This window comes from Myxine glutinosa, chromosome 1 (genome assembly GCF_964187855.1).
Source record: "Myxine glutinosa chromosome 1, kmMyxGlut1.1, whole genome shotgun sequence".
Taxonomy (NCBI): domain Eukaryota; kingdom Metazoa; phylum Chordata; class Myxini; order Myxiniformes; family Myxinidae; genus Myxine; species Myxine glutinosa.
The window spans coordinates 191,053,355-191,077,547 of NC_136261.1; the positions used below are offsets into that span (position 1 = coordinate 191,053,355).

The 24,193-nt window shown below is 42.9% G+C and overlaps 1 protein-coding gene across 1 annotated transcript in view; it reads left to right on the top strand.

The window, feature by feature from the left end:
* Positions 1-1,627: 1,627 nt before the first annotated feature.
* The window catches only part of NOM1 (nucleolar protein with MIF4G domain 1), a 29,082-nt gene continuing 6,516 nt past the window's right edge, over positions 1,628-24,193 (top strand). The window contains exons 1-8 of the mRNA XM_068124161.2: positions 1,628-2,779; positions 3,162-3,295; positions 6,062-6,257; positions 9,551-9,877; positions 10,045-10,155; positions 10,860-11,030; positions 17,737-17,858; positions 20,246-20,378. Coding sequence (XP_067980262.2) covers positions 1,775-2,779; positions 3,162-3,295; positions 6,062-6,257; positions 9,551-9,877; positions 10,045-10,155; positions 10,860-11,030; positions 17,737-17,858; positions 20,246-20,378 — 2,199 coding nt within the window. The 5' untranslated portion in view covers positions 1,628-1,774. The remainder of the gene's footprint in view (positions 2,780-3,161; positions 3,296-6,061; positions 6,258-9,550; positions 9,878-10,044; positions 10,156-10,859; positions 11,031-17,736; positions 17,859-20,245; positions 20,379-24,193) is intronic.

Consider the following 24,193-nt stretch of genomic DNA (forward strand, 5'->3'; position numbering starts at 1 on the left):
CGAAACGAGACAAAACCGTGCGCGAAGCGCAAGTCCTGCGCGAGTCAAAATGGCCGACGGCCCGGTCTCGTGGCACAACAGCACGACGATGATTCTCTCCTGAATCGATCGCAAAACCTGACACGCAGGTTAATCTGTCACAGCGGTAACAACTCTGTCGCAGGAATCCCTTTCCTGGGAAACCCGAAAGTTCGCTCGTGCCTGTTGGTCACCAACGTTCGCTCCAGACCGCAAATAGCTCGGCTCCTTCTTGTCCGACTCACTCGCTCCGCCTTCTTTTCCTCCTTTTCCTCTTCGTCGTCCGGTTCCCGATCCGGTTTCCTGTTTCTTTTTAACACTAACTTTTTCACCTTTTGAAAACAGTTCATACACAATAAGCCTTTTGAAAACAATAATAGTTCATGGAACCAAAAATGTTTCAAGTGGATGAAAACCACAACAACGGAAGTGACGAATCCGTAACAGTGTGTTTTTATATGTGTTTTTATGTGTGTGTGCGTGTGTTTATATGTGTTTTTATATATGTGTGTGTGTTTTTATATATGTGTGTGTATTAAGGTTGAGTCCATCCGGACTCGTGTGTGTGTGTTTTTATATATGTGTGTTTTTATATATGTGTGTTTTTATATGTGTGCGTGTTTTTATATACGTGTGTGTTTTTATATATGTGTGTGTTTATATGTGTGTGTGTGTGTGTTTTTATGTGTGTGTGTGTTTTTATATATGTGTGTGTGTGTTTTTATGTGTGTGTGTGTGTGTGTTTTTATATATATATGTGTGTGTGTGTTTATATATGTGTGTGTGTGTATGTTTATGTGTCTATGTTTATATGTCTATTATTTGTTTGTTTGTTCATTTTATGTCTATGTGTTTGTTTGTTTGTGCGTGTAATATCATATTAAATATATATTTTCCTTCTTGGGTGCAGGTCGGGGAGTGTTTTAGGTACATAACAAATTGGTTTCTTCAAAATGCCAACATGTAGAACAACGCCGGGTACTCCTGCTAATAAATGAATAAGACCACAATTTCCTTTAACCATGACATGTGGTTGTTCTGGCGAAAATATGGAAACCTTCGTTGTTAAACGTCGGCCTTTTGGTTGATGGGGAAAAAAAAAATTTGAAAGGGGCTCGGATGAAGGGGGCCCGAGACTTAGTATTGCCCTGGGGCCCATTCTGGCTCTCGGCGGCCCTGTCCCCATATCACGGACAGTTCATGTTCAGTCGACGCAATCTGACATCTGAGTCAGGAACGTATATAACTATAACCCCTCGCCCGCGGCCCGCCCTGGCCCAATCAAATGATCCAATCATCGTGACGTCATCATGCTCGGTGCTCCTTCGAAATTATGCTTTTTCTGTGCCGCAGCAGACATGTCCAAAGGAGCCCAATTGGGCGCCTTGGCCATGTTGTTGGCTACCATGGGCAAAAAGGGCGAATGATGAATGAATAATTTCCACATTCCTCGGCCACCTTCAGTCGAACGTCAGAAATGGACAGCAGGTTCGTGAATAACTCGAGCAAAACCCGGTTTGCTCGTTTAAAAATCGGTCATTATAGGAAGTCGACATACGTTAAATAATAACAACCATGGTTTTTTTGTTTTTTTGCAGGAACCATATCCGGGGTCAAAGTAGCCTGTCATGGCGTCGCCCTCGTTCGGCGTGATTGTACTTTCGCTCGGAACTTTGGATTGGGAAGACGGACGAGTGTAAGTGGGAGATTGAAGCGGCGACAAGAATCGGTCAGGCGGGAGGGGATACAAACAAAGATGGGGAAGAGAGGGAGGCGAGACGACGACGGCGGTAAAGAGCGTGCCGCAAAGCGAATGAAGGCAGCGATAAGCCGAGGTCGACGTCCGAAGCAACGAAGGGGAAGAACGGCTCAATCGCTGTCGAGGAAGGAGCGGAGGAAGCAAGAGAGGACGGACAAGAAAAGCAGGAAGCACGCTTACTTCCTCGCCAAGATGCAACCTGGGAAACCCCGCGTCGGGTCCACGGAGAGCCAGACACCTGCGGGGTCTTCATCGCGGAAGAATGGGAAGCCGAGGAAGAGCGGAAGGTTTGTTGATGAAGAAAGGGAACAGAAAGGAACCGCACAGCAGGACGAGCAGCTTGAATCGAGCAATAAGAGCTCGATCGAGATCTTCAAAAAGAAGAGAGTTCGGTTTAGCGACGAGAAAGTGGAGAAACCAATCGGATCTTCGAATAAGATGAATGTGGAGGAAAGAACCTGGAAGAACGTTCGTTCTCTTGGCTTGATGGAAGCCAATGAGGAAGAGGACAAGGAGATCAGGCACTTGGAAAAGTTGCTTGGAATGAAGAAGCGCAGAAAGAAGAAGAAGAAGAAGAATGCGGCAGCAGGGGTCTCAGAAGAAGCACCGAAGAAGATTCCACAGATGTTTCGGTTGGACGGCCTGGATTACATTCTGGAAGCGCTGGATGGTCACCAGGGCTTGTGCGATCTTGGTGGTGGGAGTGACGAGGAAGAGCGAACTAAAAGGAAGATGAATCTGAAGGAAGAGGGAGCCGATGCGGCAGAATCTGATGATTGGCAGGATAAAGATGATGACTGGCAGTCAGACGTGGAGGTTGATGCTGATTGTGGCGATGTAAACAACAATGATGATGATGATAGAACTGATGATGATGACGACGCTAATAAATCTGGCATTATACAGCAGGAAGATGCATGTCATGATGATGAGGATGATAATGATGATGATGCTGATGAGGACACTCGTGAAGAATTGGAGGGTGATCTCTCTGATGAAGGGGTACATACTGAAATTATATCCATGTGCTTTGCTTGCAATTTCTACCAATTTTCAACGTTTGCTCGTTTTTGGTAGCTTGTTAAGTTATGTTTCCACCATGTGTTTGTTTGTGAGCAGGATATCTCAAAAAGTTGTGAACGGATTCGGACGAAACTTGGTGGACAAATTGGGTGTATAACAAGGATGAATTGATTAGATTTTGGTTATAAGATCTGAATCCAGATCTTGACCTACGAGTGGGATTCAAAACATAAACTGTTCAGCCTGGTGGAGGCATATGCTCTCTACCGAGTGTCCTTCTAGTTTTGCATTCTGCAATGCATTGACAATAATAAAATAGATTTTGTTTCCAACTGATTGATATGCTGACGTGTGTTTGCAGGGTGTGGATGAAAAGCCTGTGGAATCTGTTAAGCCTGGTTTGCCACACAGACAAACCTTGGATTTATCAGATAATCCTGAACACCAGCAGCGGATGACAAGACTGCGGAGGGTGATAAAAGGACTTGTTAACCGGTATGAAGAGGAGGTTGTAGTAGTACGGGATGTTCCAAAAAGACCTCGAAAACTTTGGTTGTTAATATATTTAGGACCACAAACAATACAACAATACCCTTTGGTTTATATTATACAGAAACTCAAAGTTTTCTTTATTTACAGGTCTGGTGGTTTAATGCAAATGAAAATGGCGACTCCATAGGAGAAAGCTCATTGTGTCAAATGATTCATCGAGACGAGATCCAACACGCAAGTTCAGTGTAATTTCCGTACAAGGTATGGAAGCAATCTGCCATCGCGGACTAGTATCAGAGTGGTTCTAGAGGTTTAAGGAGACTGGAAGTTGTCAGAAGCAGAAAAATACTGAGCGACCAAGCACAAGTGCAGCAGATGTTGATCGAGTATGAATCATTTCAACAAAGTCCCAGAAAATCAATCCGATGCGCACCCAGAGAACGGGGGGTAGTCCACCACTGCACACAGGATTTTACATGAAAAACTGAAGCTTTGTACCTATAAGGTGCAGATTCTGCAGGAACTCAAACCAAATGATGGACCCAAATGCATTGCGTTGAAATGCTCAGTCGCATAAGAGGATGATGAAGATTACCTGAAAAAGGTCATGTTCACAGACGAAGCTTCTTTCATGTATCGGGGAATGTCAACCGACACAATGTGAGGATCTGGGGCTCTAAACCCCCTCCCGTCCCCACATCCCATGTGGTCATTGAACACATACACAACAGCCCAAAGGTCAATGTGTGGTGTGGCCTTCTCCATGACCACTTGGTGGGTCCGTTTTTCTATGTGAAGGACACAGTGACCTCACCAATTTACATGAACATGTTGGAAGGATTCACTTTCCCACAGATTGAAGACCTGCAACCCGATGTCATTTTACAACAGGACGGCGCTCCCCCACATTGGGCCTTAGTCGTTCGAGCCGTCCTGAATGAAAAAAATTCCAGGTCGCTGGATTGGCCGAGACAGACCAAACTCCTGGCCTCCACGATAGCCAGACATAACCCCCCTTGATTGTTTTTTTTTTCCTGTGGGGGTTTGTCAAATATGTTGTCTACAACACCTGCAGGATCTTCGTTCTCGGATCACAGCTGCATGTGCAGTTGTGCACTGGTGGACACAAACATGCTGAGCTGAACATGGCAAGAACTCGTATACCACCTTGATGTCCTGCATGTGACAAACGGAGCTCACATTGAAGTGTATTGATGGTGCGCACAAAACTTTGAGTTTGTATATCATATAAACCAAAGGGTATCGTTATATCATTTCTGATTCTAAATATATTAACAACCAAATTTGGCGGGGTCTTTTTGGAACACTGTGTAATTAATTAATTGGCGAGAATAATTATGAGCATGAGTTAATACTGATAGTGTAGTGATATTAAAGAACATTAATACCAGCTTAACATATTTGAACCAAAATATCTTGATGCAATTGATTTTTATTGTGTGAGGGTTCAAAGACACAATATTGTGCGTGGCTTTTCAAAATAAGGTCATTTCCCCAGATTGCATCGCCACGATTGCACCGAACCTCTTACTTTAGAGGTGTCACGAGTTCCTACCATTTCCTGTTAATGCCAGCGAGCGGCTGCAGTGGATAAGGAGTGTGCGCATGATATTGTGTCATGGAAGGAGGGAGGGGAGTCCGATCCATATCTAGATTATGGTAAGTCTAACTTGGTCCGTGTGTTTCAAGTAGGTTAGATTGCCAGGAAATGGGGACCTGAACTCCTGGCAAGCTTCAGCTCCTGGCAAGTCATTGAAATACAGCAACGATCCCTCCCCGTCACCGCTGGTGTAGCATGAAAGTGATTTGCCATTGTCATTGATTGACTCAGCTGGCAGCGAAGCATTGTGAAAGTTTACCAGCTCTTCAGCAAGTTGACCGGATATTTGCGCTATTTTTTTGCTGGATTGAACTTTATTAGGAGTACGTTTAAATTGCGGTGATTTATGTACAAGACTTCAATCATTCCACCGGAATAGTTCAGGATTTTGTTGCTTCCAAGATGGAGTTTTCTTCCCACTTCCTTCCGTGCCGAGCGCAACAAAATGATGGTTATACACTCTCAAGTTGTAAGTAGGCCGTAAGTCTTCGGGCAGTCATACTGTCCTTATCCACTGTAGCAACTCGCTGGTATTAACAGGAAACGGTAGGAAAGCGACGTCTCTCATCAACGGATATTTCTCATATTTTTGTGCGTCCGATTTGCATCCAGGAACACAATAATTGTGGTTAACCATTCTGAAATTGGCCTCGGTTTCACCCGTTCGTTTGAATGCTGGAGAGTGTGTTAAAAAGACGATTTGAATCATGGATTTTGCCCTAGCGACGACAGGTTAAAAGTCATTCGCTGAAAGGGCATGTGTGAAACCATCATTTGTGTTCCCGAGATGATGTAAAAGTTGCGTATTGGCTGGAAGGATGACTTTGAGGTATGCACACTTGCCATTGAGCTGTCTAGCCTCAGTTAGAATCTCAATCCAGATATGAACAGTCACTCCGGTGTTTTGTATGCAGGGAGGTGTATCAATACGTTAAACCGGAGGACCCATCTGCCAGCACTAGTCCCTAACCTTGATGGGTAAATTATGGTTAACTCGTCATTAATTGCAACAAACTGGCAATGAAGTTGGGGTTTTTTAACTTTCTATTTCCAGATGTTTTTTGGAGGGTTCAACCCTGTATAATTTCTTGATTTGTACCAATAGTCCCTGAGATTTTCCTGATCGTGTTTGTCCTTGTCGGCTGCAGGCTGAGTGAATCCAACTTAGCAAAAATATCTGGTCAGCTGGAGGAGCTGTACATGGAGTACAGCCAACGTGCTGTTACCGACGTGATCATCGAGGCCCTGATGGCAGCGTGTGTGGGGCCCGCACCAACACCAGAACGTCTCCTCGCTGAGCACATTGCACTAGTCAGCCTCTTACATGGAAATGTTGGCCAAGAGGTGGGTACCCACTGAGCTACTATTTTATCACACCCACTCGTACTACAGGTTGATTTGAAATAAGTTTTTTTTCACAACCTACTGCAGGTCACAGTGAGGCTGCACTGGCATTTTTGACTGACATTTTTTTGACACACGGCCTGTAGCTTTGACATCACAGGCAGGTCAGTGGTCTCTGTTTTCTCCCGTCTATTCTCAAACATTGTTCCTTCTGCTCTCTCAGTCCTCTGACCTTCCCTATATATATACTCCAGGATATATGTGTTCTTCTAGTAACATTAACCCCCTTTTTGTTACACCCAGTCTGACTGTACACCATCTCCTTTATTCCTCACTTCTCCCGTCTATGCAACCGCCTTCCAGAGGCCATTCTTTCCCACTCTTTTCTCTGGAGCTTCAAGCATGTTGTACATGTCATCCCCCATCCTGACGCACGATCTTTATTACTCCCATTAACTTTTCCTCACCCAACCCTCTAGCTTGCTCATTTCTATATTTCCTCTTCCCGCTCTCTTTCTCTCTCTCTCTCTCCCCCTTTCCGGTTCATTCATTCCCTTGCTGGTTGTGCCCAATTGTTGCCCCACTATCCCCACTGTCAAATCAACCTTGCTCTTCCATGAGCCTCACTCTTGTAGGGGCCTAATGCCACATGAAGCTGTTTTGTTTCCTGACATTGACACATTGTTTTTCTGAAGGTGTTTCTGCATTACCAAAGACAGCTTTGGGAACTGTAGATTACTCTTTATATGGTTGTTATTGTAGCTTAAGGAGTCTCATCGTGGGAGGGGGAGGAGAGCGAGGGAGGGAAGGGGGAATGGAAGGGGAGGGGAGGGGAGGAGGAGGAAGAGGGAGGGGAGGAAAGGGGAAGTGGTGAGGAGAGTGGGGGGGGGAGGGGGAATGGGGAATAGGAGGGTAGGGGGAACGAGGAGGGGAGGGGGGGAAAGGAGGAGGGGTGAGAGGGGAAGGGAGGGAAACGGTGAGGAGAAGGGAAGGGAGGGAGAAGGAAAGGGAGTGGAGTGGAGTGGCAGGGTGGAGGGGAGAGAGAGAAATAAGGGAGGAGAGAAGAGTGGAGGGGGAAAGGAAGAGAGAGAGAGAGAGAGAGAAAGAGAAAGAGAAAGAGAAAGAAAGAGAGAAGGGGTGGTGGAGTGAGGAGGGGGAGGAGAGAGAGAGAGAGGAGGGTGGAGCGAGGAATTGGGGGGAGGGGGAGAGTGACTATGTCGCATAAAAATGTGAGTCAATTAAAAAATGGGTACGTGAAAACAAAAAGGCAGCTCTGTCTACTTCCGCCATTGCTTGCAAAAGCAGCCTGAATAGTGTTCACCAAGTGGTAGTTCACCTCGTTAAGCATATTCAAAAAGGGTGTTATAACACCCAAACTTCCCCGGCCTTGTGACAAATTAATTAAGAGCACTCGCAAAACGGCTTAAGCACTCCAGCAAGCACTCCAACGAAATGGGTGATAAGGAATGGCTGGCTTGGCAAGCGATAGCAAGCTAATTGCTTCTGGTTGAAATGGCTGAGGAGTTTTAAAAAACAGATCGATTTCAAGCAGCAAATCATGTGGAAACCACTGAGAGCAGACACATTTAAAAAAGGGTGTTATAACACACCCAAACCTCCACGGCCTTGTGACTAAAAACAAAAAGGGAGCCCTGTCTACTGTAACGCCATGGCTTGCAAAAGCAGCCTGAATAGCGTTCCCCAATCACTAGATATGGTAAATTTTTGTCAGATTTCTCTCCAGATTTGGACATTATTTAGTCTACAGCATCCAATAGTCATATCCGAATCCAGATTTTGATGATATGCTTCAATTAGGTAATGATAATTGATCGTGTTTCCAAGGCCAGGCACGTTTGAGTAGGCCGAAACAAAATGGCGGCTTAAGAACCCAGCGAGGTGCAGTGGGCTGACCAAGATGGCGGGCCGTCATATTGGTAAGCCACCACATCGGGTTTTTTTCTTATGAGCATCTCGTTAATCATCCTCAAAAGGGTGTTATAACACATCTAAACACCCAGTTTTCATCCTTGCAATCTGTTGGAGGTCCAGGCGTATGCATGCAAAGTTTGGGGCCGCGAGGTTTCATGGTTTTGGAGCTATGGAGGAGACAGACAGACAGACGGACGGACACTGCCTTTTATTATTATAGATAGATGGTCCAATATAGACCATGGACTGAGCCCCCCTGTTTTGTTTACTTTTGTGACCCACCTCGCATCTCTTCCTGCATTTATAATATGTTGTGTAAAAATATTACAGAATTCATATCTTTAACTCGTCAAGCACAAAACTTACACACACTGTATTTTCAAAATGTGGAAAAAACACCCAAAATGTTTGAATAAATATTGTCCAATCACAGCACATGTAACATAGGCCAGGAGCGGCCATGAGTGCTAATCAGCCAATCGCGCGGTTCGTTTCAGACTGTACATACAGTACTGGCGCCGCTGTCATTGCGACTTACATGTCGTCAGATGCAGCTATGGAAGGCGACTTTAAATGACAATAAAAACTTTTCATGCCAAAGTATCTGCCTTTGAATTACATTGACATCGTGTGTGTGTGTGTGTGTGTGTGTGTGTGTGTGTGTGTGTGTGTGTGTGTGTGTGTGTGTGTGTGTGTGTGTGTGTGTGTGTGTGTGTGTGTGTGTGTGTGTGTGTGCGTGCGTGCGTGCGTGCGTGCGTGCGCGTGCGTGCGCAAAGGACCTCGAACACCCACACTCCTGGCTGGTGTCCCCATCTCTATATAGACTACATACTTTATACTTAGAATTCCCATTCAGTTATACACAGCTGTATAATAATGGATACAAGATGGCACGATAGTTTTTGTTAATTAGCATAACTAATTAATGTGCAACATTTTGCACTGACAAGTTATGAATTATTTATAAGTGATTTTAAAACTAAATATATGCAAAATTTCAACCAGATACCAGAGGTGGGTCACGAAAGTTAAAAAAAAAAACGAGACAAATTTTGCTTGTTTGGCTCACGGTCTAATATGCCAGTCCACTAAGATGTTCTTCCTAAGCTGGGCAATGTCTGTATTACGATGTCGCGGTGTAACATTCAGGGGATTATAGACATACAGAAAGTCAGCACTTCAATCCTTCATAATTTCACTTTTCCTTTCGAGGAATGATGAATGCAACACTGCTAAGATTAAATTAATCGTACATCTTGAGTCCTCTTGGCCTCAGCATAACATCCAGGTGATGACAGAGAATCAGTGATCTCTGACTAGGCCTGTGAAACGGTGTATTATAAAGCGTGTGCTCTTCACAGGTGGGTGCAGAATTTGTGGAGGTCGTGGCCAAGAAATTCCACGAGTTGCACTCGATGGGGGGTACATTTGGGGAAGGGAAGGCCTGCGACAATGTGGTGGCCATATTGGCACAGCTGTACAACTTTGGTGTCGTGCACAGCATTCTCATTGTGGACGTTCTTCGGCGACTCCTCGTCTCATTCGGCGAGCGTGACATCGAGATAATGCTACTACTGCTGCGATTGGTGGGATTTGTTCTGCGTCGGGATGACCCCGTGGCACTGAAGGATCTTATTGTCGAGGCGCAGGCAAAAGCAAAAGGTGTTGATTGCGAGAGTCAGGCACGTGTAAGTATTCAACCAGGGAAGGTATGGGATTGGAGTGCTGGTTTTTTTTTGAATAAAACAATGTGAGATTGTGTTTGCATGGAATTGTTTTGTTGCTTTGCGTACACTGATGTTGCCATGCTGAAGTTTTTTTGTGGGGGATGGGGTTGGTGGTGCTGGCTTCACAGGTTCGTTTCATGCTGGAGAATATGATGGCACTGAAGAACAATGACATGCGGAAAATCCCGGGATATGACAACAGCACAACAGAACGGATTCGCAAGCTGCTCCGGAGCCTAGTGAGGAAATGGGCACAGCCAGTAGTTGTCACAACATGCCAATCTGCTTTTCATAAGAACTGGACGAGCTCCAAACATTTTTACAATGACTTATTGTTGCTTGTGTTGGTTTTATTTGTTTTTTTTTTCTATTACCTGAGCAGATGATTGTTGAATGGTGAATTCTCTGGAATAGCTAAACCATATGAAGTGGACAATGAAGCACTGGGTAGAGGTGAACATGGGATGCTTGTCAGGATGATGATTGGGAAATGTAGAAAACTTAACCGAGTTATAGAAGGAAGACGGTTAGCGAGAGTAAAGATTATGGTAAGAAATGGCGTTTGGCAAGTAATAGTGATATGCCTTCAATTGTAAAAGTAACGTAACGTAGAAAAGTAACACAGGTTGTAACGTGAAGAGTGAAATTTAAATGGTTGCAAATAGGAAAGACCAAACAAGGCATGGGAGGGAAGTGAGATGATGAAAATAGTTTGCCCAGGAAGCTGACAGCTGGAGCAGAGCAAAATGTGTAGTTTGTCATGTTTGTTATCTTGGTTCTAATTATAATTGTCTATCATGCATTACTCTTCATTTAGAGGATCAGTTCTGATGAAGGAATTTTTAGATATAAACTGCTGATTAAGCATTTGGGTATTTTGGATTGGTAAAAGCATTTGGTCTGGTGTAACTCAGGATTTTGACTTGGTCCACATCCACCCCAGGTGCGTAACAGGAATGCCAGCAGCGATTCACTCCTACGTGTTTCTCTAGACAACTTGCTGGCTGCTGACACTGTGGGCCGCTGGTGGATCATTGGTTCGGCGTGGAGCATGGCACCACAAGCTGGAAGTGCTGCCACAACTGGCCCACGATCTCAACAGCTGATTGAAGGGGTGAGGAATATAAATGGGCATCAAATAACTGTGTTTGTCGCACTTTATTTATTTACAGGAGGGAGGCTCATGGAAGAACAAGAAAGAGCAATCGGAGATTGCAGACCCTCACCGGGACGTGTGTTAATGACTTTTAAGGCTTTTGTGTTAAAACAAATATGGCGGCCGAACCACGTGACCGATGACGTCATCATTATTACTTTTTTTCTCCACCAATTTATCCATAGATGACGCTCAAGAAATTTCATCTTGATCAGATGAAATTTTGTACTTGTCGAATTATGACGGTGTAATGGAGGAACCTATAACATCATCATTTACATATGTTATTCCCCATGGAGAGTTCTTTACAATGAGCCATGTCTCAATTTTTTCTATGCAGCGCTTTCGGAGATATAGAGGTGCAAAGTTTTTAGGGTTTTCCAAGATGGCGCCCGTACTACGTGACCTATGACGTCATCATTATCATTATAAAATTATACTGGTGGAGTTGCACCCATGGTGAAAATTTCCTGTCAATCGAACCAACGGTTGCAGAGAAAATCATATTTATTCTGTGCGGACAAACAGGCAAACAAACGGACTCAAATGCAATACCCCCTCCTCTGGCGAGGGTAACAAGGCACAGTATAAACACAGTATAACTCACTCTGTGGGACAAATATCAAGGGAATGAATGATCAAACAGGAAAAAATGAGGAAGGGAGGAAACACTGAAGCAAGCAAGTAGTAAGGTAATGGGGGTAACAATGATAAATGGGTCACAATTTGGGATGATGAGATTGCGGTGTTCCGCCTGATTTTTAAATGCTACAGGTTTTAAATGCTACAGGTTTTAAATGCTACAGGTTTTAAATGCTACAGGTTTTAAATGCTACAGGTTTTTAAATGCTACAGGTTTTAAATGCTACAGGTTTTAAATGCTACAGGTTTTAAATGCTACAGGTTTTAAATGCTACAGGTTTTAAATGCTACAGGTTTTTAAATGCTACAGGTTTTAAATGCTACAGGTTTTAAATGCTACAGGTTTTTAAATGCTACAGGTTTTAAATGCTACAGGTTTTAAATGCTACAGGTTTTAAATGCTACAGGTTTTAAATGCTACAGGTTTTAAATGCTACAGGTTTTTAAATGCTACAGGTTTTAAATGCTACAGGTTTTTAAATGCTACAGGTTTTAAATGCTACAGGTTTTAAATGCTACAGGTTTTAAATGCTACAGGTTTTTAAATGCTACAGGTTTTTAAATGCTACAGGTTTTTAAATGCTACAGGTTTTAAATGCTACAGGGTTTTAAATGCTACAGGTTTTAAATGCTACAGGTTTTAAATGCTACAGGTTTTTAAATGCTACAGGTTTTTAAATGCTACAGGTTTTAAATGCTACAGGTTTTTAAATGGTACATTATTATACAATCTAAGTTTGCTACAGGTTTTAAATGCTACAGGTTTTAAATGCTACAGGTTTTTAAATGCTACAGGTTTTTAAATGCTACAGGTTTTAAATGCTACAGGTTTTTAAATGCTACAGGTTTTAAATGCTACAGGGTTTTAAATGCTACAGGTTTTAAATGCTACAGGTTTTAAATGCTACAGGTTTTTAAATGCTACAGGTTTTTAAATGCTACAGGTTTTAAATGCTACAGGTTTTTAAATGGTACATTATTATACAATCTAAGTTTGCTACAGGTTTTAAATGCTACAGGTTTTAAATGCTACAGGTTTTAAATGCTACAGGTTTTAAATGCTACAGGTTTTAAATGCTACAGGTTTTAAATGCTACAGGTTTTAAATGCTACAGGTTTTAAATGCTACAGGTTTTAAATGCTACAGGTTTTAAATGCTACAGGTTTTAAATGCTACAGGTTTTAAATGCTACAGGTTTTAAATGCTACAGGTTTTAAATGCTACAGGTTTTTAAATGCTACAGGTTTTTAAATGCTACAGGTTTTAAATGCTACAGGTTTTAAATGCTACAGGTTTTTAAATGCTACAGGTTTTAAATGCTACAGGTTTTTAAATGGTACATTATTATACAATCTAAGTTTGCTACAGGTTTTAAATGCTACAGGTTTTAAATGCTACAGGTTTTAAATGCTACAGGTTTTAAATGCTACAGGTTTTAAATGCTACAGGTTTTAAATGCTACAGGTTTTAAATGCTACAGGTTTTTAAATGCTACAGGTTTTAAATGCTACAGGTTTTTAAATGGTACATTATTATACAATCTAAGTTTGCTACAGGTTTTAAATGCTACAGGTTTTAAATGCTACAGGTTTTAAATGCTACAGGTTTTAAATGCTACAGGTTTTAAATGCTACAGGTTTTAAATGCTACAGGTTTTAAATGCTACAGGTTTTAAAACCTGTAGTCTTCGCTCTTTCACGAGCCTCGATCTTGTATACAAAAAAAAAAAAAAAAAAAAAAAGCTACAGGTTTTAAATGCTACAGGTTTTAAATGCTACAGGTTTTTAAATGCTACAGGTTTTAAATGCTACAGGTTTTAAATGCTACAGGTTTTTAAATGGTACATTATTATACAATCTAAGTTTGCAGAAAACTCCTTATGGTAGTTATTCTAATATTAATTTGAGTTATGTTCCAACTGATTTGTGGGTCATCATAGGTTTAAAAAAACAGCCCTTTTGGTTTTTATTTGAATACCAACTGAAGGTTTTAAATAAAATAGGTGATTTAATTGCTTTTTTTGGACCATATTAAGATGAATCAAAAATGGCTAGGCCCAGGTGGCCACGAAACGACCCATGGCCATTGGGCTATTTTTACCTGTGACATGTTGCAGGTGTACAAGAGCTTTGTGTTGTTGTTGTTTTTGGGGTTCTTCTTTGGGGTCGTTTTTGAAATGTGCACCCATTGGTCAGGCAGCTGTTGGACCACACCCACATCTGTCGCTTTACTCCACCCACAATATTGCTGAGATTAAATGATATGGCCGCCATCTTGTTAGCACATCAGGCCAATATAGGCCTCTGCTGATTATACACTGTCCGGCTTTGTTGTGGCAGATTTTGATTTGCTTTGTTTGGGGCAAGTGTTAAATTATTAGTAAGGTTTAATCAGGCCAGTACACGCCTCCCTCAGGAATAGCGTTACGTAATTTTACAGCCCCCTCCCCACCCTCCTACTTCTTTGAGATTTTTCTGCATTTCTTTTCACCGAGTTCAAATGTATAAGATACGTGTATTGTCGTGGGCAATAATACAGCGTTGGGCACGATGGTGATTCCCACATGATGTTTGGCTTGGAAGAGTTAAACCTATTGAGCAGGTATTGAAACTTTTTGAAAAGGTGATTCAAAGAAGAACAAGCATTCTGAGTATTGCGCTGTAATACATGTCCCCTACCGGCAGTCTGTCGTCCGGAAAACTGTTGGGGAAATTACCACCAAAGTTCAAAGTGCCATAACTTTGTCGAAAATGATTGAAACGTCATGAAGTTCGAACTTGATCTGCAACTTATCATGAGGAAACCATGTACCAAGTTTGAAATCATTAGCGTTAAGAGTTTAGAAAAAAAGTCCGGAAAACTGTTCTTTGCGTGACGGACGGACAGACGGAGGGACGGAGTGCAAACCTATAGTCGCCTCCTGTGTACACCGGTAGGGGACTAATAAGATAAGTGGTAAATATAGACAGCAACCATTTCTGTTTGTGCCAAAATATCAACAACAGAAGTAATAATTTTATTTCATTGTATTTTGAGGCCAAGCCAAGAAAGGTATTTGGGAAAGAAAAAGAAACTGCATTGTGTTTTTGTTGACATTGAGAACGAATATGATTGAGTACCAAGAGCAGTTGTTGAATGGGTTTCCAGAAGGCAGGTCGTGACTAAAAAAAATGGTCAAAGTCACGAAAATCTATAAAAAACAATCAGGAGCTATGGTAAAGACCAACCTGGGATGTATTGCAATGTTTTAAGTCGAGGTAGGATTGTACCAGAGATCAGTTTTAAATATTTTTGGTTCACGAGTTATCAAGTGACCACTATATTCGTCGTGTGTGTCTGTCTGTCTGTCCGCAGCATAACTACCCGATGATATCATCCGATCTTGATGAAACTTGGGTGGGAGGTTGATATCATGATCTATACACAAAGAATTAAGTTAAGCACCCCCCCCGTTTTTTTACAACCTCGCACATTACAAGTTTGTTGTCGTCAAAACAGTGTAATATACCCATGTTATTGCTATATTTTCTGGAGAAGTGATATTATGGTCACATAAAAACATAACAATCATGCCGTTTTCAATATTTTATTCTGAATAATTTAAGGTGAAATTTTTGGGAATTTTAGGCATATTTTCACCTCAATTTAAGTATGGAGCTATAGGTCCATCACGGACAGTGTGGATGACGTTTATGTTTTCTAACGTACAGTCATTGTTCTGAGAAGACCTCTAGCGATCTTTGCGTCAATAACGTGTGTAGGACCCACGTGATCGGATCACTGACTCAACCCTACGTCTCATAGACCCTGTAAGCCGTCGTATGCGTTGCTGTGGCAGGTTGTTCCATTCCCGATGTAATGCACGTTCCAATTCATCCAGATTGGCTATTGGAGGGACCATCTTCGCAATTTGTCGTCCCAACATGTCCCGAACGTGCATTACATCGGGAATGGAACAACCTGCCACAGCAACGCATACGACGGCTTACAGGGTCTATGAGACGTAGGGTTGAGTCAGTGATCCGATCACGTGGGTCCTACACACGTTATTGACGCAAAGATCGCTAGAGGTCTTCTCAGAACAATGACTGTACGTTAGAAAACATAAACGTCATCCACACTGTCCGTGATGGACCTATAGCTCCATACTTAAATTGAGGTGAAAATATGCCTAAAATTCCCAAAAAATTTCACCTTAAATTATTCAGAATAAAATATTGAAAACGCAATGATTGTTATGTTTTTATGTGACCATAATATCACTTCTCCAGAAAATATAGCAATAACATGGGTATATTACACTGTTTTGACGACAACAAACTTGTAATGTGCGAGGTTGTAAAAAAACGGGGGGGGTGCTTAACTTAATTCTTTGTGTATAGTTGTCCTGCCGAGAGTGGGCGTATTGCGCCCATTGTGGGCGGAGTAATGCCCGAAAAAGACGTCTTTTTAGAGGGTAATCAAGTTCAAGCTACATCTTCTCCGAGGGGTTTGGTGGAATCTGACAGGGGTTTTGATATTTGGTTAGGCCAATGTCATGTGTCTAGCCCCACAGAGCTCGATTTTTCATTATTTTTCATTTTTTTTTTTTTTTTTTTTATTTATTAATTATTATTATTATTATTATTTATTTTTTTTCCCCGAATTTTCGGTATTGTGTAGCTAACTAACCTGATAACTGATTATACATTATTTTCTATCTCATTTCAAGGTCAGTAACCTTCGTTTTGACATTTCCAGGCCTGGCCTGTCCGGGCCTGTTTCGGTTATAGTCCGTCCTTTGTCATTGAATACCGCTCGCTCGTGAACCATCGTCGTCTCCTGACTTGTACCGTTTATAATCGTGATGAAGGATTGACGACGAATGAAAGGTTGTGATTCCATGCGTGTTATTGTATACTGATGATTTGGTGTTGAATCTGAAAGTGGAAAAAGATGCAAAAGACGTTTCAAAAATGGAAAAGTGCAATAAAGTAAGTATATGCATTAACATTAATAAAATGAAGGTTATGTGTGAGGAAAGAAAGCAGACAATGGCCCCATTCAAAATGCATAAAAAGAGTTGGAAGGAACTCGATTCGATGTTCGATGAAAGTCTCAGAATGTTGCATATGATGTCACAATAGGTACAGTAGTATCACAGGAAATTTGGGAACAAAAGCTGGGATTTTCATATGTAAAAGATGTGAGGATCAATAATTTCAAGAAAAAGATGAACAAAAACAATTGCTCTTGAGCTCAGAATTTAATTTAGAAAAGGTCAAAAGTTTCTGCTACGTTGGAGACATGATAGATGCATCAGGAGAAGAAGAATTAGCCATCAACATAGAATCCATGGAGGAAACTAAGAGGTATCATGAAGCACAGAAACATTGTATTATCTGGAAATATTAGAGTTTGTAAAGCTTGTATCAGACCTGCATTACTGAATGGAAGCAAAACGTGGTCAATGCGGATCGGAGATTTAAAAAGAATGTAGAGAACAGAGATGAAAATGATACGATGAATGAATTGCTTGTCTCTGTCTATGAAAGAAATAATTCCAAGCTTAGAAATCAGGAAGTGATTAAAAATCGATACTGCTGAGGAAGAATTTAGCAATGTAAGACTTTGTTTGGATGGTCATGCAGAACAAAGTTCAGAAGAGGAAGCTGTGGAGAAACCAATAAAGGATGATGTCCTCAAAAGGCATGGACTGAAAATGTGAAAAGTTATGGGATGTTTGAGTTTGCATAAAACTGACAATGGACAGCTCCATATAGAAGAATGACATAATTCGAGTAACCCCCTGAAAAATGGGGAAAATGGTCATAAACTTTTGTTTTGTTTGTTGTTATGATTCACACTTAAAACAAGATGCATGTTTAAGGGATGCCTTAGTGGTGTAGTTTTATGTCACCATTCATTGTTAATTTTTAGTCCTACGCTGTTTCTTCATAAATGTGTATTATTTATCATATTTGATTGTTTTTGAAAGGTGATTTGTGGAAAGAGTGTTTGCCATGTTCCCACGGTTGCCAGGTGAGTGCTGAAATGCAGGAGCTGGCACGGCAGCAGCGCATGAACACGGACATACGGCGAAGGATCTTCTACGTATTGCTGAGCGGAGAGGATTACATTGATGCCTTTGAAAAACTTATTCGGTGGGTGATAGATGCAGTACAGCTAATCTATCTATAATTCCAGTAACCTCTGTGTGTGTGTGTCTGTGTGTTTGTTTGTTTGTCTGTGACCGCTGTTTCTCGACAACCACGGGTCCGATATACTTGAAACTTGCCAGGTATATTGCTGGGGACCTGAGGATGTGCCTTTTCAAGGTTTCATATTAATCGGAGAAGTAGTTACCGAGCTATGGCCAACCGTTCGCTTTGGCTTTGCGAATGGACCAAACCATTTCATGTAAATAGAGGGGGGGGTTCTACCGTACTCGCAAGCCGTTCGCTTTGGCTTTGCGAATGGACCAAACCATTTCATGTAAATAGAGGGGGGGGGTTCTGTGGTCGTTACTGCCACGTGGTTTCAAAGTTTTTTTTTTGTTGTTGTTGTTTGCACGCATGTTTTTTGCACCCACGTACGGGCACGCCCTAGTACTGCTAATGCTAGTTATATTGGCAACTATATACAGTAGTATATTCGCTAGATTACATGAGATGATGGATGTTTTAAGCTTCAGTGAGATCGTTAATGTGGAGTCGCACACCCAATTGTCCAGAAATTGTTTACCAAATCCTTACCAAAAGCTACAGCTCGATGTGAGTCAGTATCCAGAACAACAGACTGTTCTTTCTACTAAAACTGACATGGGACTTGGACACATCATCAAATTTCTAATTCTTTCAAAATCAGCCGTGACAACTGGATTGAAATAGAACGGCACTCGGTAGAGCAGCGCGTACCTCTGCCAGACTGAACAGTTTATGTTTTGTATCCCACTGATAGGTCGGATCTAGATTCAGACCTGAACCAAAATCTAATCGCTTGTTATTGGTGCCTAACCAACTTATCCACCCAGTTTTGTCACAAATCGTAAGGTTTTGCCTTCCTCACGTGAGGAAAGTTTCACATTATTATTAATATCTTATTGAAGATCAACGAGTTTCCAAAGGAAGGAATAATGAGTTGTATATGGAACACAAATTAACGTCGACCACAATCACAAGCTGGCTGCAGTAATACATGGGAAAACATGGAAATACCACACTGTACCCGGAGAAATACCTTGGCGATCACATTGGGGATTCGGCACCCAGATGTTGAAATCGGCTCGGAAGGCGTGTTGGTAAAAACCAAAGCAAAACTCTGTTTGTTTTTTTTTTTTTTTTTTTTTTTTTGTATACAAGATCGAGGCTCATGTAAGAGCTAACATTAATCACAAAAAAAAAAACAGACACACAAAACATACAATAAAGGGAGTGGGAGACAAGACGGGGAGAGAGAGGGAAGCACACAAGTACAACAGCAGAGAACAGAGACATCGGGAGATCTGTGGGAGGGAGAGGGCTTGGGGGGAGGAGGCATGGGAAGGTGGGGGGGGGGGGGGGGGGGGGGGGGATGGAAAGTATAAAACATATGGACACTGCTAGAACTTCCAGGAAAAAATTCTGTATTTCAAAAAAGTGGATCTGGGGTGAATTAACGGGGGTAGAAAAGATCAAGGTTTTGGATGGGGAAAGAGTAGAGATGGTGGTGAACAGCTGTTTTAAAGACCTGGAGGGAGGAGAGGGATTGAAGAGAATGAGGGAGTTTGTTCCATATGCGTTGCAACGTTCTATTATTTTATAATCGTTTCTATATAAAATGTCTTTTTGATATGCTACTTACTTAAAACCATTTTAATATGACTTTACATTAGTGACAAAAAGCAAGTTGAAATGAAAAGGTAAGGGGGAGAAATTATACACGCTGCCCAGATGACGGCAAATTAATGATCGAATGTGACGAATGCCAAGAATGGTACTGTTATGCACGATCGATCGATGCCTGCGCGAATGATGGATGCATTGATAGTGCAGCGCGATCTGTCGATAACGCAAATCCATCGATGGTGCATAATAAAAACATAACATCCGGCCACCTTTGGTGGTTGAAGTAATGAAGATTCTGGTCTGTGTAAGAGTTATAATTGGCAGACAAAATATTGTTTCTTCACTCTCATTCAAGCTTATTAGATAAACTGAAACTAATATTTATCCCATGCACGCAAGGGAGAAGTGGGGTTAAGCAATTGGTTCAATTGTGTCTGTGGGAGCGTGTGCGTGTTGGCTTTTGGTTTTGGTAAGTGTGTTGTGTACAGTTGTAATAACCTCTTTTTAAAAGTCCAATTAGCAGGTATGTTTTTTTGGTCATTTTTTGTTTCTTATTTCAATGAAATGGAATGATGCTTGACATGGTAAGTTTTATCTTGCCATTTTGGTATACCAGTTGTGGTAGATTGATGTTTGGGGATCTGGTGAGATGATGTGATGGTGAGATACTGAGATATGCTTGATGAGTTTAGGCAAAGAGCTAACACTGGATGGTTTTCATGCAGACTGGGCCTCAAGGATCAACAGCAGCAAGAAATAGTGCATGTTCTGCTCAGCTGCTGCCTGCAGGAACGAACCTTCAACCCTTATTATGCGTACCTGGGGAAGAAGTTATGTGATCGCCATCATCGGTTCCAGGTGCCTGTTTTGGCCTTTTAGTGTAGCAGCATAGCAAACCTGTTGTGCATTTTGTGATACAAGCACCAAATTTGGCACAAATGTACATTAATATGTTGCGAACATTTTCAGATATTGGGCCACTTGAAATTCTGTAATTTTTTTTTCAAATTTCGTAATTTCAAATTTTTCGGGTGACACCGTCACAATTTCGGTCTTCGAGGCCGGCCGATATAGTGGGGCGGCTTAGCCCAAATATTCAAAAGAATTGTGCATTTTGTGATACAAGCACCAAATTTGGCACAAATGTACATTAATATGTTGCGAACATTGTGTGGTCAGCAATGAAGACGAGAGTCTGAATTACATGTATGCAAAAGACCTTGTGAACCAGTGAAGCAAATACACGGGTAAGCATGAATTAAATCTAGGGCATGATATAATTTCCATGATGTTTACCTCTACACTCAATGGTGGAAGGAGGTAATGTTTTGATCCCAGCTTGTCTGTATGTCTGTTTGTCTGTTAGTCCACAAAATTCCAGACAAAGCTTGTAGTAGTGGTAGTTGTAGTGGTAGTGGTGATAACAGAAATTGTTATATAGAACTGAACTTATATTATTATTATATGCAGAAAATAACTTCATTTCTATATGCCCTGCAGTGGACAGGTTAATTGGTTTATGCACTGAAGGGGTCACCCTGGTGTGCACTGCTGTGTTCTGCCTCACTGAGTTGTTCAGGTATGATGTACTCAGCACAAGCTTCCGGTCGGCCCGGAGGTGGGGGTGCGGGGCCTGTCACGGAACGTCAAAACAAACGGCCTGCCGGGGCCGCCCAAAAGTCGGGCGTGAGGGGCGCGTCCACTAATGGAACGCCTCTCGCTTCCCAGATCGAGGGCCACGTGGTCAGGAGAACCTCGTCCCTTCCGGTCACACTTTGCCTATCGGCCGGCCTCGAAGACCGAAATTGTGACGGTGTCACCCGAAAAATTTGAAATTACGAAATTTGAAAAAATTTGAAAAAAAAAATTACGGAATTTCAAGTGGCCCAATATCTGAAAATGTTCGCAACATATTAATGTACATTTGTGCCAAATTTGGTGTTTGTATCACAAAATGCACAATTCTTTTGAATATTTGGGCTAAGCCGCCCCACTATTTATCTTGTTATGCACAGTATTTTTTGTGCATGCTCTTTAAAAGTTTTTCTTTTGGTTGGTTTTGTAAGAGTAGGTTTACCATCTTGGGAAACGTGGTGTAGCTGGCATTTTAAAAAATTACTCTTAACTTTTTGTTGGTTGTTAACAGCGTCCAGCGATTATACCGGTTATTTCGGTATTAATTTTCATATCGATATACCAGGATTGTAAATTTGAATATACTGGTATACTGAAAAAAGTCGGTATATCCACAAAAGTATTGGTATATCACCAGCAAATCGAAGAAAGGTGTTTACAATCCTTAAATACATGATTTAAAAAGCTTTGATGCACTCGGCTACACCTGGAACAGTGGAAAGTATGATGTCAAGACATACCAGGAAGTAGGTGCAGTAGGTTTTAACTTTAATCCTTGGCACTGTACAAGCGATCGCATTTTCCTTTGTCATTGTGGCTGTTTTTAAAGAAATTTCTTCTTTTATATAAAATAGGTGTGCTTTCGAAAGCCGATTACCGATACAGCGATACCGATATCACCCTGTGCCAATTACCGACATGGCGATCCGCGATAGTGATACCGATATCAGCCTGTGCCAATTACCGACATGGCGATCCGCGATAGTGATACCGATATCAGCCTGTGCCAATTACCAACATTGCGATCCACGATATTGATACCGATATCAGCCTGTGCCAATTACCGACATTGCGATCCGTGATAGTGATACCAATATCAGCCTGTGCCAATTACCGACATTGCGATCCGCGATAGTGACACCGATATCAGCCTGTGCCAATTACTGACATGGCGATCCGCGATAGTGATACCAATATCAGCCTGTATTAATTAACGACATGGCGATCCGCGATAGTGATACCGATATCAGCCTGTGCCAATTACTGACATGGCGATCCGCGATCGTGATACCGATATCAGCCTGTATCAATTAACGACATGGCGATCCGCGATAGTGGTACTGATATCGGCCTGTGCCAATTACCGACATGGCGATCCGTGATAGCGATACCAATATCAGCCTGTGTCAATTAACGACATGGCGATCCGCGATAGTGATACCGATATCAGCCTGTGCCAATTACTGACACGGTGATCCATGATAGTGATACCGATATCAGCCTGTGTCGATTACCGATACGGTGATAGCGATACCGGCCTGTGCCAATTGCCAGTACCGATATCGGTTCAGCACTACTCGTATAAACATCATCCGATCTCGCTTTGGAATAAAATTGTTTTTAATATTAGTTGAAGTTGGAAATAAAATAACTGTTTTCATTATGGGGGAAAAAGCCCTGTATGGGAATACTCAGAGTGGGCTCCTTAACCATAACGCCACCGAGTCTGGTTAATCGTTGATAAATTGAAGAAAAAGCATTTGAACTCTATTCTGATTTAATCTTTTGAATTATGATGTATCCTAGGTAACTTTGTTAGTTGTCAAAATAATCAGAGATTGATGGGGCACGGCCTGTGCCAATTGATGATGATGATGGGCTGCCGCTTCCGGTCCGCTCGAGCAAGGACGCTTGCTTCGATCTCTCCACAGCATCGAAGTCGTTTCCAACGGTGTGGTGCTGACCGGGCCGCTGTGGTGTTCGCATTACAGCCTGACCAAATATCGTCGTTTCGTGGCTGCTTTCCGCCGCCGAAATCCAGCGCGGCTTGGGCGATTCTGCCCCTGTTTGGAGAACACCCAGTGAGGCCTTCATCGGGGCCGAGCGAGCAAGGCTTCCACTGCCGAAATCCAGCGCGGCTTGGGCGATTTTGCCCCTGTTTGGAGAACACCCAGCGAGGCCTTCATCAGGGCCAAGCGAGCAAGGGCGTGTCGGGACCTGGTTCGCGCCATTGACCGAGTGGTTCGCACCAACTGGAGCTGTTTTCGGATGACGTGCTGATGTCCTTGGGCTTCGCGCCAGGCTCTGGGCCGACCGGGCCGACGTGCATCAAAGTCATTTCCAAGGGTGTGGTGCTGATCGGGCCGCCGTGGTGCTGACCGGGCAAACGTGGTGTGGTGCTGACCGGGCTGACGTGGTGTGGTGCTGGCAGATGTGGTGTGGTGCTGACCGGGCAAACGTGGTGCTGACCGGGCAAACGTGGTGTGGTGCTGACGTGGTGCTGGCCGGGCTGACGTGGTGCTGGCCGGGCGGGCGTGGTGTGGTGCTGACTGGGCTGCCGTGGTGCTGACCGGGCAAACGTGGTGTGGTGCTGGCCGGGCCGCCGTGGTGCTGACCGGGCAAACGTGTGTGGTGCTGGCCGGGCCGCCGTGGTGCTGACCGGGCAAACGTGGTGTGGTGCTGACCGGGCAAACGTGGTGTTGTGCTGACCGGGCCGCCGTGTTGCTGACCGGGCAAACGTGGTGTGGTGCTGACCGGGCTGGTGTGGTGCTGACCGGGCCGCCGTGGTGCTGACCGGGCAAACATGGTGTGGTGCTCACCGGGCAAACGTGGTGTGGTGCTGACCGAGCCGCCATGGTGCTGACCGGGCAAACGCGGGATGGTGATGGCGGGGCCCCCGCGGCCGTGGTGCCCAGACCCCCCCCCCCCCCCCCCCCCCCCGAATTTCCATTTTTTAAAAACGTTTCCCAGTGTGTACCCAGGATTTAGAATAAGTACACCGTATCCCTGCGTGTCGTAAGAGACGACTAAGAGGGTTG